General features: G+C 52.9%; 1 protein-coding gene across 2 annotated transcripts in view; it reads right to left on the bottom strand.

Annotated features, from left to right (window-relative positions):
- LOC138165068 (KICSTOR complex protein SZT2-like) overlaps positions 1-17540 on the bottom strand; it is a 78177-nt gene that overhangs the window by 60431 nt on the left and 206 nt on the right. For both annotated transcript variants that reach the window (XM_069093190.1, XM_069093189.1), the window contains exons 2-11: positions 17324-17449; positions 17063-17242; positions 16689-16859; positions 12283-12414; positions 11937-12075; positions 11619-11725; positions 11171-11381; positions 10921-11091; positions 10585-10819; positions 10338-10467 (exon numbers count right to left, since the gene is read on the bottom strand). In XM_069093190.1, the coding sequence (XP_068949291.1) occupies positions 10338-10467; positions 10585-10819; positions 10921-11091; positions 11171-11381; positions 11619-11725; positions 11937-12075; positions 12283-12414; positions 16689-16859; positions 17063-17242; positions 17324-17449 (1602 nt within the window). The remainder of the gene's footprint in view (positions 1-10337; positions 10468-10584; positions 10820-10920; positions 11092-11170; positions 11382-11618; positions 11726-11936; positions 12076-12282; positions 12415-16688; positions 16860-17062; positions 17243-17323; positions 17450-17540) is intronic.

The raw sequence follows: 17540 nt of genomic DNA on the forward strand, positions 1-17540 counted from the left end.
AGCCCTTTTTGTGGTGACAAAAAAAAAAAAAGAAATGGAAATTGAGGAGATGCCCGTCAATTAGAGAATGGCTGAACAACTTGTGGTATATGATTATGACAGAATACTATTGTACTATAAGAAATAATAAGCAGGATGCTCTCAGAATAATCTGAAAAGACTTACATGAACTGATGCAATGTGAAGTGAGCAGAACCAGAACACTGTGCACAGTTAACAGCAACATTGTATAATGATCAACTGTGAATAACTTAGCTATTCTCAGCAACACAACAATCTAAGACAATTCTGAAGGACTTGCGTTGAAAAATGTTATCCCCCTTCCAGAGAAAGAACTGATGGAGTATGAGTGCCAATCAAAGCATACTTTCTTTTACTTTATTTTTCTTGGTGGGGGTGAAGGGTGAGAGAGAGGGGTAGGTTTGGTCTGTGTTTTCTTTTGCAACATAACTAATATGCTATGAGTGTGTGTGTAGAGGGACAGGAGGAGGAATTGGACCATTAGTTTTATTGGTACAGGGAACATCCTGGCAAGGAAATTCTTCCTACTGATGCATTATCAGATCTGTATCACAACTTATAGTCTTAGAAAGCAGGGTAGTGCAATGAAGGGTCAGTCAGTTGGCTTGTCCACAATCATGCAGTGAAAGTAGGTGCTGAAAGTGAGATTTGAATCAGGTTCTCACGACTCCCAAAGCCAGATTTCTATCACTGTACTGCACCGTCTTGCATTCATTATTATAAGAAAAAAAGGTGTATTCATCTCTTTCTCTGTCTCTCCCTTCCTCTTTCCCTACAAGTGTTGGCAAATACTAAAATACTACTACTCCTCTGGTAGTAAGCTGACATTTCCTTTAGTCTATAGATTACAATAAATTTTAAAATGACCAATCTAAAAAAAAAACAAAACAAAAACGATAACATGGAAATGGGTTTTGCATAACTACATGTGTATAACCTATATCCAATTGATTACCTTCTCAATGAAGGGGAAAGGGAGAAAGGGAGGAAAGGAGGGAGAAAATTTAGAACTCAAAATTTAAAAAAATGATTATTACAAATTGTTTTCACATGTACTTAGGAAAAAATTTAAAAAGAGAAAAGAAACGACTACCATCCTTCTGAAATCCCTTGGCATTTATCTTGGACTCTCTCGCCACTCAGATCCAATCAGCTGCCAAAACTCATCTTTCTCCACCAGCTCTCTCTCAATCCTTTCTCCAGTCACAGAGCTAACTACCACCTTTGTTCAGACCCTCCTCGCCTCTTGCCTAGATTTTTGCAACGGCCTCCTAACTAGTCTCCCTGACTTGTCATTCCCCTCTTCCACACTGCTGCCAAAGCAGCACAGATCTGAATGTCACTCCCCTACTTAATAAACTCCGGTGGCTCCCTACTGCCTCTTAGGTTAGCTTTTCCATCCCTCTTGAACCTTGCCCTGACTTGTCTTTCCAGCCTCACTGCACCCAACTGCCTCCCTGTCATGGCCTGTGATCTAGCCAAACTGGCTTTCTCCATATTTTTCATCAACAACACTCTGCCTCCTGTCTCCCTTCCTTTGTCCTGGATAACCCCTATCCCTGGAATGCAATCCCTCCTCATCTCTGCTTCAACAAACCCCTCTCTTCCTTCTAGAAACACCTACCTGAAGTGTCTCCTTTTATGTGAAAGCATTTCCCAATCATCTCTGTCACTGGTGTCCTCTCTTCCAGACTAGCTTGTGTTTAATGAGTTGGGATTAATTCACACTGTATTTATGCTGTCCATATCTACGTGTGTCTGCACAGTCACCACGCAAAGAGGAATTTTTTTATTCGCCATCAGTGTTCTCAGCACCTAAAGCAGCGCCTGGTACGTCATAGATACTGATAAATTGTGAAGGGCCATTTCTACTTGCTCAATAAGCCTGAGTTCAAATGTGGCATCATCTTGGTCCCATTTGTGATGAAAACCTTTGCATTTTCCTCTTTCAATCTCACCCTGAAATGACCCCAGAACAAGAAGACAAGAGTGTGTAATTGTGCCTGTCAAGCTTTCTTTAAACTGGTTTTGTTTCCCTGCACTACCCTTCAGTGTTTTATGAAGCACCATGTCCTTCCCATAAGATTCTCTAGGTCGGGACTGCCTGCTGCCACCATTGGTAAGAATTCTTCTGGTCTTTTGTCATAGCCACTGCTTCACACTGGTTGAAATTCTACATAAAACTACTATGCTTGGGGGTGAATGTCCTTTTTTCAGTCCATTTCCCATTTTTCAGTGATAAAAACCTCATGTCTATAGGTCAGATTAGAGTTGTTTTATTTCTGTTCCCTCACTTATTATTTTTCTTACTCTAGTTTCACACTAATTTTTAAGAGCAGCAAGATGGCACAGTGAATAGAGCTGGGCCTGGAGTCAGGAAGACCGGAGTTCACACCTGGTTTCAGACACACACTAGTGGTGTGACCCTGGGCAAGTCACTTACCTCAGTTTCCTCATCTGTAAAAGGAGCTAAAGAAATGGCAAACCACTCTAGTATCTTTGCCAACAAAACTTCAGATGGGATCATGAAGAGTCAGACACAACTGAAATGACTGAACAATCAATTTTTAACTCTGCTCTAACAAGTCAGTTATCTTTCTACACACACACACACACACACACACACGGAGCTGATTCCATAATGACTTCCAAGTCAGGAATATATGGGTACTCATCTGGCAAAACCCAATAAATGTCATTTCTACGGTGTTATTTGGCATTATTTTCACAGGGTGAAACAAAGAACAAGCCTGGTGACCATCACATCTGGTCCTCGCCTCTTCCTTGTTCAAAGCAGATGTCCACACCACGTGGCCAGGAGGCTTCTGTGGGGCAGACACCCTCTGATGTCTCTTTCTTTGCTCCTGAACCACGTTTTCTGCCATTTGCTCTTGCTCTCACCTCTGCTGACCTTTGTGTTGAAGTATCAAAGTTATCTAAGAACATGTAGTTCTTCACACTCATTCCCTTCACTTTCATCCTACATTAACAGATGTCACAGAAACTAAAATGATCTTCCTCGTGGCCACTGCCCAACAGCAGTCCTGAGCAGGGCAGCAGAGGACTGGGCACCCTGTGCACACACCAGCTCCATCAGGCACAATCTGGCTTCACGAGCCAAGATTTTCTTCTGACGTTAATTATGGCCAAGACTGAGAGCACTCAGTTCTTCCAGTGTTCTGCATCCTCAGCCCTTGAACAAGGTCCTGCCTCACACTGAGGGCAACATTACAATATAGAGATGGTTTGAATACACTGTAATTACTTTGTTTCAGGCTTGGCCATATCCAAATGATTCACCTCAGGTGCCTGGCTTGCTGATGATAAATCTCCCTGTATTGGCCTGACTGAGCTAAGGAAAGTAGCCAGACCAATGCAAATGAAAGTAATATTTAAAAGACAATTGTACTCCTATTAATTAATTAGTTGTAACTACTATTTTGTTCCCAAGAACCAATGATGGAAATATACCTTCTTCTGCTCTGGAGAGCTAGCAGGGACGGTAAATGTGCAGTGTGATGCACGGTCAGATGTAAACACTTCACCTGCTGGTTTTGTTTAATGAATTTGCTTCATTATGAGAAAGGGTCCAAGGGGGGAGGGTAGAGGCCAAGGGGAAGTGAGTATCATGTAAAAAATTGGAGGTCCTAACCACTTACCGAGGCTGCCCCTTCTACTTCAGAGAGCACCAATGTTTATGGAGTTTTCCCTCATATTCAACTTAAATTTGTTTCTTTGAACCTTTCTCCATTTCTCCTGGTTGTGACCTCCGAGGCCAAGCAAAGTCTGATCCTTCCTCCACAGGATAGCAGTAAGTACTTGAAAACAACTGAATCTCCTGAGTTTTCCTTCAGATGATCCACACATGGCAGAGAGGCAAGGTCTTCTGCCGTCGCACACCAACATCTTTCTTAAAGTGCCCTGGACAGAGCACAATTCTCTGCATGTGGTCAGACCTCCTTATTTCTGGAAGCCAGGCCACTCTATGCAATCCCAGATTCCCTTTGGTAGCAGCTACAGGCTACTGCTCATTCATATTCTCCTAAATCCCTCAGAGCCTTTCTCAGGTGCATGGCTGCTTGGCTAGTATTTCCCCATATTCCACTTAGGAAGCTGGTTTTTTTAAACCAAGGGCTCATAAATAAACACTACATTTATCTCTATTGATTTTTCAGCCCCAGGTTCCAGAATGTTGAGACCTTTGTGGATCTCTGTATCAGCCTCACATAAATTTGATAAGCATACCATCCAAAGCCACCAGTCTTTTATTTTCTGTTTCCTTGTGTATATTCACACTCTCCCTTAATAGAGGGCAAGGTTATGAACAGCAGTGGCCCTTTCCTCTTGGCTTCTGTGTCCCTAGCATGGGGCAGAGGGCCTGGAACACAGCAGGTACTTAATCAATGCCTGAATCCCTGCCCTGACTCACGAAAGACTCGTCTGGCCACTGTACCAGCTCTGACACCATCCCAGCACACCACCCTGAGTTCACGCTGTCCCGAGTGTGCCACGCCCCACACCTGGCCTTGCCCTGATCTCCCTTCATAATCCTGGCACCAAAGGAAACGAGGCTGGCTGCCAAGGCCTGCAGCCAGCACTCCAGTAGGGCAAAGTGTCTGAGCCCCAGCACTAACCACATAGCTTATGTTATGCCCCAGCATTTTGCCAGGAATCAAAGGCAGGGTCACTGCCTCATAAATTCAGGCTCTTTTCTCTCTTCCCCTTTTGCTGCCCTTTTTCTGATTCCCATGACAGGGCTCAGCCAATGCCTCCAGGTTGTCTTTCCCCTGGGCCAGGGGACCTGAACGCCTCTGACACAGCTCTGAGTTTGGGTCCTGATGCTCTGAGCACTCTCTCCGTCAGTCTCTATCTCATCTATCCTAATAGCTGTCCGAGCTGCCTGTACCCTTTCTGTCTTGCTTTGTTTCCCTCACCGGCTTCACTTCATTCTGAGCTTGAGTCTTTCTCTTAACGCTGCTTCACCTCGCACATCATCAGGGCGCTTCGCACACAGAGAGCACGATAAATTCATCAATCAGTTGTCAGCTTCTCTTCCCTGCCCTGTAGGCTGGCAGGAAAGGTCCCTGTGCATCCACACTGGACCCTCCCAGCCAGAACTGCTTCGCTTTGTATCTTCAGACCTGCTCCTTTAGCATCTTTCTTGCTCGTGGCCTGATCTCCCCTGAAGCATTTTATTTCATGGGATCCTGCCTATCATTCCACTGGACCCTTTGAAATCTGCTCTCCCCAAATCTAAGGAGCCTGTCACACCAAAGCCAGATTTCCTCTTCTCTAGCACAAACTCTAGGAAAGAACAGTTACTTACTCCCAAGGTCCTCATCATTTCAATCCCAGTCAGATCAGCTGAGCCCTGGGCTTGGAGTGGGCCAGACCTTAATCTGAAGCCTGCATCAGACTGACTGACTATGGGACCCTGGGCAATTCACCCACCTCCATCAGCCTCAGTTTCCTCATCTGCAACATGGGAATAACAACAGCACCTGTCTCCCGGGGGGCTGTGAGGACCTAAGGAGACAGCCTCTGTAACACACTTTGCAAACCTTGAAGTGCGATGTAAACGTCTGCTGCTACTATCAGCCGCTGGACTCAAAACGAGACAGAGAAGCTGAGTCAGGAAAACAAGGGCATCATGATGAGGACAACAACATCAGTACAGCCAGCGGCCCATCAAAAGCGAGCGTGACAAAGCGACATGAGGAGACACCCCATCCCACTGGCGTGGCACCCATACGCTCCAAATGTGCTAATGTGCTGGGGGGGGGGAGGCGATAGTTTTCTTTTTCTTTTTGTCATTAAAGAACAGTACTTGTTACACAGAAGGGTTCTCTGGAAGGGGGAGAAACTGATACAAAAAGAAGACATCCATAAAAACATTTTAAAATTTAAGAAAAAGGAAGAGAAGAGGCCCTGGGCCCCACATCTGCTCAGTCTAGGCGCCCCCTCCACTCCTCCTGCCCTCCCCTCAGAGCTTATGCCAGGCACTGCTTTCTGCATGAAGCTTTTCCTGATCCCCCTAGAATCCCACTGATTCCTGCCCCGAGGGCAGCTGTGCTACTGAGAGGCAGCCTCAGAGCTAGGAAGCCTAGCATTCAGGTGCCACCTCCAGCCCACTGGTTGGGGGCCCCATTGTTTTCTGAGACTAAGAGGGTGACAACTTGTCACCTGGGAGTTCCATATGCCAATTACTTCAGCCCCCGCCTCTCTGCCTGTACATGCTCCATACATGCCCATACATGCACATGGGGTTTTCCTAGATGGCATCCCCAGTGGATAACAGTGCCTGGCATATAGCAGGCACCTAATGCTTGCTGGCTGTGGAGAATACCATCTTTCTTCTGAGGTGTCTGAAGCCAGGGCCTACGCAGGGCAAATTCCTGCCAGAAGTCACATTGTGGCTGAGTGGCAGGACTGGCCTTGAAACCACAGGATTTCTGATAGAGTGGGGCAAAGACTAACTGGGGCCACAAAAGGGCCTGCAGACACACCCCATGAATGCTGCTGAGAAGTGACCCCACCACTGAGGGTGGGGAATGAGCTAAGGAAGGGATGGGGAAAAGGTCCCTGTATCCTGTGCCCAGGGTGGAGCTGCCTAGCAAGCCCTGACTGAGGGGCACACTTATGTGCCAGCTCAGGAAGCCAATTCACAGCCAACACTTCCTTCCCTGGCTGGGAGCTGGCAGACTACCCTAGACTTCAGACCCGTTAGCAGCTCAAGATCTCCATGCAGGACAACCTCTAGGCCCACTGACAACATGTTCTTCAAGCATTTTAAGTATGAAACTAGCACCATGACTGAAGAAAACTTGGTAGGACAGAGACCATGATGCCATCTGGAGGGTGCAGCCTACTCTGGACATGGGCCCAGGCTAGGCTCAGGGACATCTCCTGAGAGCTGGTCCCACCCTACCTCTCCTCCCTGCTGTGACATCTGGGAAGGACAAACAATGGAGCCACACAGCTGACAAGATGGTGAAGGGCCCTGGCGTCCAATGAGAAGGAACGGTGGCTATGGTCTCTCTTGAGGGGCCTCCAGGGTTCCCATCCCTGCTCTGGCCCCTCCTACATCTGTAATGGAGGGACACCACAATCTTGCACTCAATACTGTTCCCATGCCTCCTTACTGTTCTACCCTAATTGAAAAAACCTCCTGGGATCTCCAGAAGTGTGGCCCCAGCCCAGGACAGGGAGCCGCAGAAGGATGTGGGAGGGATAATGAGGTTCAGAGCAGAAGCAGGCCTCAGCCTGGGGTCAGGAAGGATGCACCAGAAAGAACTGGAGTGGTAGCAGCTATGCCGAGTCTGCTCATGATCAGAAGTGACAAGAGAGGGGCCTGAAACCCCTCTCTCCACTCAGAAGACCAGGTCCCTACCACTTCTCCCCTGGACCACTGGTTTCCCCGAGTCCAGGCTCTCCCCTCTTCAATCCATCCTTCACTAAGATTCCTGACACAGACCTGACCACACTACTCCCCTTCTCAAAAATCATCCAAATTTCTCTCATCTGGAGGACAAATACAAGCTGGGAACCCTAGAACCTCAGAGGCCTCAGCCAAGTCCAAACCTGAATCCTCTCTATGAAGGAGAAGTTGCTATGTGCTGAGGTGATTAATCCACTAATCCATAAACTCTGGCACCCTGCCCCATGCAGGCACTGCCCTGGGCCACAGAAGACGGGCCTGGTCTTCAAAAATGTTACATTCTGCTGCATGTACACACATCCAACATGCAGGTAGAAGAAGATATAAAATAAATTCAAGACAACTTTCTGGGGACAGTTCCTGGCAAGGAAGAAACCTAAGATTCTAGGGAGCAGAGAGGAGAGGTGAGGAAGAATGCTCCAAGAAGGGGGGGCTCTGGGCAGGCAAAGAGCAAAAGGAGACAGACAGGTGGCCTGGACTGTAGAGGGAGGGAAGGGGAGGCAGGTAAATAAAGCTGGAAGGGTAGCCTGGTATCTGGCTGTGGCCAGCGGCAGGAGGGAGCCAATGGAGTTCAGGGCACTTTGGGAAAACATTTTTGACACTGTGTGGAGACAGGAGTGGAGTAGGCGGAGATTCATGATCATAAGATGTCCTTCAGCCATCACCCAGTCCAGCCCATTCTAGAAAGGAAGCCCCACTAAAACACCGCCCAGGACAAGGAGCTCACTCCCTCCAAACACTGACTGGGCTCATTTCCGGCAGTCACTGTTGGGAGGTTTCTCCTGACAAAGAGTTGGGATCGGGCCTGATGGCTCCTGGTTCTGCCATCTGGAACGGAGCAGAACCAGGCTGAGCCCCGCCCCCCCTTCCCCGAGTCTTCCCCCCTCCCGGCCCCTCCCCCCCCCGCCCCCCCCCCCCCCCCGCCTGGGCTGCACACGCAAGTACCACCTCCGAGCTCCTGGGAGCTGGCCTCCCTCAGGACAGCCCCAGACTGAGCGTAGTCATGCTCAGCTCGCAGTCCACTCTAACCCTCAGCTGCTTTCTCTCTGTGCCTCTCCCATCTTCTACTTGCAAAGATAACTTTTTGTCCACAAGGGCAAGACTTTACGTTGATGCCCAATACTGAACTTCTTCTTCAAAGGCTCCAGCCAATGGGCTAGCATCCTGACTGCTCCCACTGCAACAGCCTCCTCCCCAACGAGGGCTCACGCCTCTACCCTCTATCAACAAGAATGTGAAGCATGTATTAAATGCCTGCCGTTAGTGCACACTGGGCCGCAGGCCCCCCCACCCTTGTGCCTGACCTCTGATTCCCCTACCAGTCCCAGACAACAGGGTGAAGGGTCAGAGCTGAGAGGCCATGTCTGCTGACTCAGGGCCAAGGGTCTTTCTACAACATTCAGTCAGTAAAAGCATTCCTTAGGACAATGACGTGAGTGCCAAGGAAGCTTTGTGCCCAGCCTCTACCACATGCTCCCTTCAATGATGCCATCTAGAGTTTTACAACCTGAACCCATCTCACTGTCTACCCATGACAAAATCCCTTCTTTTCCTTTTTTGTGGAAAACAGGGACACTCACTCACTTCTCTCCAGTCCTGAGAAGCTGCCCTCTCCCTCTCAGAAGTCACAGCTGCTGGAGATGGAGTGCTTCCAGGGTGGGGCCAGGGCAGAGGGGGCTCTCCACTCATCTCCCTGGTTGTTGCCAGCAGTGCAGGCAGTAAGGAGTGGCGTGGCTCTCTGTCCTGTCTGCCTGAGCAGTGTCCAGACCCTTCCCCAAACCCTATGGGTTGTCCTAAGATCAGATTCCATCCTGGCAGGACTGGCTTTCTCTCTCATCTTTCTCCTGCTGCTGGCTGGCTTTTACTTCAATCTCCTAGGGAAGTTTTAAAAATCTAAGCTGGCGAGGAAGCACCCTGGGCATCATTTGGTCGCCTTGACTCTGAAAAGAGCCTTCCCCAGCCGGGCTCTGGGCTAACTGGAGGGGGATGTCTTCTCACTCTCCACTTCCATTTAGGCAGCACCCCGAGCTGGCCCCCTCCCTCCTGCCTGGAAGCACAAAGAAGCCCCCAAAGGTCCAGGTAAGGGCCACCTCCTACAGACACTCTGCCCTGTTGGTGCCACCCCCTTCCTTCAGGGAGCAGTAATGGATTTATCTGCTCACATGCTGAAAGCCCCAGCAGAATATCAGCTCCTGGGTAGAAGAGACAGTTTGGTTTACCTTGGGGTCGCTAGGACCCAGCACAGGGCCTGGCACACAGCAGACTGCTAATAAGAATTTGCTGAACTGAACTGAAGTGCTTGGGGAGTTCCTGAGCTGAGCCAGTCAATGCCTTCCACGGTTAGCCGGGAGTCCGGGGCAGGCCGGAGGCCCAGGCCATGTAATGCCTGCCTTCCAAGGCCAACAGGCTAGTTCTTGGCTTCTCAGCAGAATCCCTTTCTTTCCCAGAAATGCCATCCTGTCTAGACTGTCCTTGCTGGAAAGTGAGTTTTCCTAGTCAGTGTCTGCAGCCTCGAAGCCAGCCTGGGCTCGGAAGCCACAGAGGAAGGCTGGTGGTGGCTGCTCGAGTCTCCCTCCCTGGGATGCAAACAAAATCCTGGGTCTGGGTTTTAGAGGGATCAAGCCGAGCTCCTGACAACTCAGAGCTGGTCATGCTCCACTGATGGGCATTTCAAAGCTTCCTGCTGGGTTCTTCAGTCAGTTTCCCTCAGTTTTCAAAGGAACACAACTCAGAACAAGGAGCTTCCCCTGGGCCTAGTGCAGGCCACATGCCAGACTTGGGGAAGGGACTGAGAGCTTGGACAAAACACTGAGGGCCTGGGTGCAGGGACAAGGTCTCAGAGGGGAACCTCAGGTAAGGAAGGGCAAGAGTAACTTACTGGGGTGGTGGAGCCAGGTGGGATATAGAAGAGGGGAACTCCACTCTTGGTGCTGTCAGGAAGTGTGAAATGTTCTGGGACAGAAGAGAAAGCCTGCAGGTGTGCTAGCATCTGGTCTGTCTGGTTAATGCTGCAAGAGAAGCGGCAATAGAATGAGGCCATGTCTCCCCCAAACACAGCAGGTGTGGTGGCCCCGAGGGGGTGAGGGGACAGTAGTGGCCTGAGACACGTGCCAGGGGAAGCTCACCTCTGCAGCGTGTTCCAGAAGCGGCGGATGACGTGGGTGCGGTAGAGGGAGCGGATGGGCTGCCGCAGGGCACAGGACACATCATGCAGGATGTCATAGCCTCCCTCCATGGTCACTTCCACCCACGTCCCCCGAGGCCCCGCACACTCCAGGGGCCAGGGGGCCAGGGCCACGTACTCAATCCTCATGTTGTGTTTCCACAGCAGCACCAGCTTCACCTCCAAGTGGGAGCCCCCTGCAGGGGAGGGGAGTGGGGTCAGCCAGAACTCGGGGCACCCGGCCACCCACTCAGGCCCTGCGCCTCTCCATGGCCAGGCACCTCAGCAGGACCCCCACCTCTGGCCAGGGTGACCTCACGGACGCTGTAGCCCTCCCTCAGCCGCACGGACACAGTGCTGACCAGGTCGGCAGGCACCTCCTTCTCTGCATGCTTCTTCCGGCGCAGCGCCAGGGCGGGGTTGCTGCTGGCAGACACCAGATGTTCATTGAACAGGCGGTGCTGGGAGCCTGGGGAGGGGCAGGCAGGGAGTCAGGGCTGGGGCTCCCGGGGCCAGCCCTGCCTCCGCTCTGCCCACTCCCTCCTCACCACAGTAGTACTCCGGATTCAGGGCCTCGCCGCTGTGCAGGAAGGAATAGAGCAGAAATGCCCGGTGGTAGACACTCAGGCCCAGGCTGCTGGGCTCTGGCTCAGGACACGTGGAGAGGTAGGAACCAAAGGTGGCCATGGCCATGAACTTCATCAGCTCCACGTTAGGCACGTGGCCGAAGCTGCAGTCATAGGAGTACACGCCCCCCACCTGGGGAGAGGTAGGGGCAGGCTGGGGGGGCGCAGGGGCCACAAGGCCCACCCCAAGCCTCCACTGATGGAACGAGACTCTTTGAGAGGCAGCAAGTTTGAGGCTGGAGGCCACATGCAGAGGATGTCACGGGTTGAGCTGATGCCCTGGGCAAGGGACTGGGTAAGAGAGGGGAGCACCAAGGGAGAGCCCTGAGAATGTAGCCCAGGACCTGAGGCAGGGCCCTGAACTACGTACCTGCACGAAGGAACACGCCACGGTGCCACTCCGTAGCTGATTCAGCAGCGTCTCACAGACTGCGACATCTGGGACGCTGGTCACCCCATCAGTGATCACAATGATACCTGAGGAGGGGGCAGCAGTCAGCCCCTGTGCGCGGCTAGGCCGAGGCCCCAAGCCCAGCTCGGCCTCTAAGATGCCAGCATCACCAGAGTCACTGAGCCTTGGAGGTGCCCAAGCTGTGCCCTCAGGTAGAAAGACCCCAAGTCCCTGAGAGCCCTGGGCTCCCTTCCCACATCACCATCACGTCCCATCCCTCCCCCAGTGCCCGCTAACCAGCACTAGAGTTAGACGGCAGAAGCTGCAGAGCTAGAATGCCTTGGCGGATCATACTGACGAGGCCGATGTCAGCTGTCACCATGGAGACCCCAGCTGAGCTGGGGGGACGGTCCTGGCCCAAATGGGACGCATCCACCTAACCCCGGGCCCATGAGAAACACTGTTACTGTTTCTTGCCTACGTACAACAGCCCAACCTGATGGCTCCGTCCTACCCCATCAAGTCCACAGCCCAGAGTCTGCTCCCCACCACCATGCCCCAGGGTGCAGAGGTACCCAGCCTGTGACCATGTGCTTGAGTCATGCCCTTGGGACACAGAAGTGGTCAGCTCCTGCCCATGTACCTGGCTCCGGGGCTCATACTGCTGCTGGAGTGTGGCAGCCACCTTGTTCTCGAAGACACAGAGCTGGGCATATACCTGCTGCAAGAAGGTCTCTCGCCGAGAAGGCTCCAAGAGACAGCCCTGAACCAGCACCTGGCAGGGAGGGATTGGCTCAGGAAGACCTTGGGATGATGCTTTCACCACCTAACAACCCTCCCCCCAAGAACAGCTGTCATGTCCCCAGAAATTGTCACTAAACATGCCTAGCTCTGGCTATCGCTCTCATGATGAGCCAGCTGCCTTCCTCTGGACCCCCTCCAGACCCTTCATATCCTTACTGAAATGGAACCCAAAGGAGGTCAGACTAGCCTCCATGAACAGTAAAGTGACAGCAATGGACTGAGCGCTGGGCCTCAAGGGAGGAAAACCTGAGTTCAAATCTGGCCCCAGATATTTCCTAGCTTTGTGACCCTGGGAAAGTCACTTAATCAGTTTCCCTCAGTTTCCTCATCTATAAAATGGGGGCTGGAACAGCCCTGCCTCGTCACAGGGTGGTTGTGAGGATCAAATGAGGTATTTGGAAAACAGCACACACAGTGCTGGGCACACAGTAGGTGCTATATAAACACTTGTTCCTCTTAGCAGGGGTGGGGGTGGGGGAGAGGTGGTAGAGGAAATGCTCAGAGATCTGAACTGGAATCCCCTTCCTGACATTTACTAGCATCAGATGGCGCTGAGCGGACCACAGGCAAGTGTCTTCACTTTTGTAAGCCTCAGGCTCCCCATGGGTAAAAGAGAGACAATAATGCCTAGAGTTCCTCCCTCACGAGGTGGCAGCGAGTCTCAAGAGAATGCCAGACTTGCTGAATCGCTTGACCTAGCCAGTTATCAGTCGCTCAGGCTGTGTGTGTGCACTTGGGCTCCCTGGGGCTGGGACATCAGGCACAGACACAATAAAAGCCAAGTTTATTACACAGTTAAATACTTATAAAATCAATTCTCTTTTATTCTGAATGCGGCCCCAAACACGAGTCTTTGTACACACAAAGGAGAAGGGAAAGAGGATCGTCCACAAAACTGTGACTCTCTCTAAAGAGCTGGATCTAGATTCTGCATCCACTGTGAAGCAGACAAACCTCCCCATCATGCTGTGTAGGCTCCCAGAAGACAAGGACCTTGGGACTGGGTCTTGGGTTTCCCCAGTGCCTGGCACCTAGAAGGTCCTCCTAAATGCCTGGGGAGTGACTGCTGCCCAAAGAGGCAAAGGACTCAGAAGAAAAGTGGAGGTCTGGGAAGTGAGCAGCTGATGAAAAAAAGATGGGTTCTGAGAAGAGGATAATGGAATTTCAGTTCACAAGCACAGCTTTCTGCTAGGTGGAGAGAGCCCCCAAAAGACAAGTCCTCACAAATCCAGGCAAAAGGGTTTTAAAGTGAAGAGGAAACAGGCCACCTCTGTCTACCCCACCAGCCAAAGTTGCGATGATGAAGGCAGTGGGGAATGATGCACAGGAAATCCAAGGTATACACCAAAGATCCGGCCGGATCCTGGCACACATGGCCTCTGAGGGCACTGGGGGGGCTCTCTCCACCTAGGAGCAGGGCAGCAGCTGTGACCTGGGAGGGGAGGTGGCTGGAGATGAGGCCCATGACTGCAGCATGGCTGCAGGAGGGGCAAGGGAAGGGAGGCAAGAGAACCACCCATCATTAGATCTCAAGAAAGCAAACTCACGTTAGGAGAGTTCAGAGCCAGAGAAGAGTATTTCAGCAAAGACCATGCGCAGAGAGAACAGTGACCTGGTCACAGGAGGGGACCACAGATTGCCAGGACAGAAGGCAGAAGAGTCACTACCTGGAGGAATCAGACCCAGGATCTGATTCTCACTCAATGGCTGGGCTTGGAGTCGAGGACCTGAATCCAAATGCACTCATGCGACCTTAGACAAGTCACTGCACCAAATGGGGGTCTCAAGTCTGAGGTCCCTCCCAGATAGATCTAGAATGACAAGCAGGTTGTGGCCAATGGTCACTTGGATCTGTGCCATAAAAGGAAGGGACAGACAAGTCAGACACGTCCCTAGATTCTAACGGTGAGCCCCCTCCCAAGAGAAAACTTAACAGAGAAAGCCAGTCTGAGAAACAAGAACCTCAAGAACAAAACAGAGACAAAAGAAAAAGCGCTGTGGATGTGACAGAGAGCGTGAAGAGCTCCCTGCAGCTCCGCAGCCGCGAGCGGCCGCTCCCCAGCAGGATGTATCAAGGGAGGGCAGGGCAGAGGACGGCAAGGCCTCTGAGGCCTGGCAGGCCCTGACCAACGGTCATCCACCCTCTGCTTGCAGCCCAGGATAGGGAGCTCACCCTGTGCACCGTGGGGCGGCTCTCATGGGGAGGAAGCTTGTTCTGACACAAACTCCTGGGTCCATCCTTAAAGGCCAAACAGTGAGAGCAGCTCTCTCGCCCACAGGCAGAACAACAACGCCTCATGTAATGGGCCACAGATGGCATCAGCATGGCCAGAATCTTGCTTACCTTTTCAAAAGACATTTGTAGAAAAAAAGCACAGGAAAAAGCAGCAGAATAGTACGAGGGAGAAAGATCTGGGGGTCCTGGTGGGCAGTTAGCAGTTCACCATGGAAATATCTGAAGTGAACTCAAAGTCGGTCTAAGTTAAGCGGGGAGGTGGCCATGGCCAGCACTCAGGACTGGCGCCGTATCTGAGGAAGGCAGTAAGAGGGAGGAACAAAACCAAAGCAAGGAGAGACCGGAGATGTGGAAGGAGCCAGGGCTCACATTCAGCCTGGAGCAGCTGGGGCAGGAAGAAGGCGGTGGGCACAGAGAGCTGGAGACTTGGCACTGCTTGGCCCCCAAGAGCAAAGAGGGAAGCAAAACTTCTGGGGAGCAGAATCTAGGCTGACATCCTAGCACGCTCCTCAGCTGAGGGGCTTTCCAAGCCAAATGCCAACCCTTGGCGGCTGTGTCCTCTCCCGCCCCACGGTCCTGGCACTGCTTGTCTTTACAAGCTCGGCTTCACCCGGTAAGCACAGCTTGACCCCAGCCATCCTCTTCTCTTTGTTCCCTACATTCCGCCCTCAACAGCCTCACTAGCCCCCTGGATTTCACTGCTGTTCCTACACTGATGACCCCCAGTCTCCATCTCTTTGGAGCGTCAGTCCTACCTGGAGCTCCTGCAGGCATCTTAAGCGTGATGTGTGCCACCAACCACTCCTTCTGCCTTGTCCATCTTGCCCAATCTTCTCCCCCGTCAGTCAGGTTCATGCCCTCAGCCATCCTCGCCTACTCCCAGAGCCAGCCAGTCACCAAGCCGTGTCGAGCCCCTCTTTACACTGCCCATGTCTGTTCCCTTGTCTCCCCTCACACAGTCATCACCCTTGATGGCCCCACGTCACGGGCACTGCACGAGCGCACAGAGCAGCCGTCCCTTTGGCCAAAGGTATCCTCCCCAGTACAGTCTACTATAGTACAGTCCCTCTTAACCTTCATGCTCCTCCCCTTGTCACCCCCTCTGGAGCCCCAAACCTCATGACAGAACTCAAGCTCCTGTTCGGCACTGAAAGCCCTTCACAGCCCAGCTGAAGGACGGGTCCATGTCACTTTCCATCTGGCCTCCTTGCACACACAAGCACTTATCTTCTACATCCCATCTCCACACCTTTGCCCAGGCTGTGCCTCATCCTAAGAACACTCTCCTTTCTGACCTAGGCCTTCTGGAGGCCTGTCTTCAAAACTCAGCTCAAGTCCCATCTCCTTTAGGGAGCTTTCCCTAGCTCCCTTGGCTGGATCTCCCTGCATACAGCAGATGTCTAATAAGTGCTCAGAGGGGTGGGCTTACCCCCTCACCAGATGGCAACTTGTCTGGGAGGCTGAAGGAAATCTTGTTCATATCAGGTTGGATCTGGCTGCCTCAGCTTCCCTGGTTCTGGATGAGTCAGGGCATGGGGTCCCAGCACGCAGGGAGGACAGTGGGCTTTGCACAACAGAGTGGGTGTGAAGGGAGGCTGGGGTCATGTGGGCAGAAGATGATGTCTGGAGGCTACCCACACCAGGGCATCGCTATGCAAGCCCAATTCGAAAGTAAGACATCACCATGGCGAGAACACTGTGCCCAAAGGCTAGAAAAGCTCTTCAGGCTCTTCTCCCACTTGTTATTGACCACTTTCAGTGGAAGCTCAGGGAGTGAGTTACCTGTGAGGCTCACCTGGCTAAAAAGGGGCTGAGGTGGGATTTGAACCCAGAGCCCTGCCTTCAAGCTTGTCAGGCACCTGGGCATGGGGGGGAGGACACAGTGCCAGCGCTGGGACCCCTCTGCCTGGTGCCAGGACTCGGGCTCCAATCCCACCTCAGAGTGGCTGGGGCAGCCCCAGGGGGGCTGACAAAAGAGCCTCCTCCACCAGGGGCTGGCCCCTCCCTACCTGGTGGGACTGGAGGCCGATGATGGAGGAATAGGCCTGGATGGTCACGTAGATCTCCGGCTGGAAGGTGATGGAGGAGCCCGGGACTCGGAAGGGCCGAAGCAGCCCCTCCAGGCACCGGGAGAGGGCCCGGAATACCTCGTCAAAGAGAATCTCCCCAGTGGAATCATCCTGGGGGAGGGGCGGGTCAGGGGAAAGGGCCCAGACCCCAACCTGAGACTGCCCATGGGGGAGGGGGAAGGGACCCTCAGCACGCCCTCCCCAGGGCAGGTTGGGGGGCCCTCGGCACGCCCTCCCCAGGGCAGGAGGGGGGGGCCCTCGGCACCCCCTCCCCAGGGCAGGGCAGTGGGGCTGAAGGGCCCGGGGCGGCTCACCACGATGCCCGTGGACGGGCTCAGGTCCAGCTCGATGACGAAGCGGTAGCGCCACGCCAGGAAGGTGACGCGCGTGGACGGCACCAGCAGCAGCGCCCGGCCCGGGGATGCCAGCGGCTCGTCCGGCTGCCACCCCGGCGGGAGAACGCTGAGCACGGCCAGCTCAGGCTCGGAGCGGAGCTGTGGGGGCGGGGCGGTCAGCGCGCCGCGGGGGGGCACCCCCACCCCGCCCGCCCCGGACCCCGCCGCGCCCCCGCTCACCAGCTCCTCGGCCGATGCCGCCCGCACCGGCTGCCGGAGGTGGTTCAGGAACCAGGCCAGGCGCACGTTGCGGGAGATGCGGTGGCCCTTGCGCATAAGCAGGAAAACCTGCGCGGCCTCGTCCACCTGCACGGGAAGCTCGTTCCTCAGAGACCCGCCGCCCCGGGGGTTCGGGGGCGGGGAAGGGAAGGTCTGCCGACCGGCTGCCGGAAGCGAG

Source organism: Petaurus breviceps, unplaced genomic scaffold (assembly GCF_028583685.1).
Source record: "Petaurus breviceps papuanus isolate PSGF00001 unplaced genomic scaffold, PetGlider_PUasm1.0 207, whole genome shotgun sequence".
In the NCBI taxonomy this organism is placed as follows: domain Eukaryota; kingdom Metazoa; phylum Chordata; class Mammalia; order Diprotodontia; family Petauridae; genus Petaurus; species Petaurus breviceps.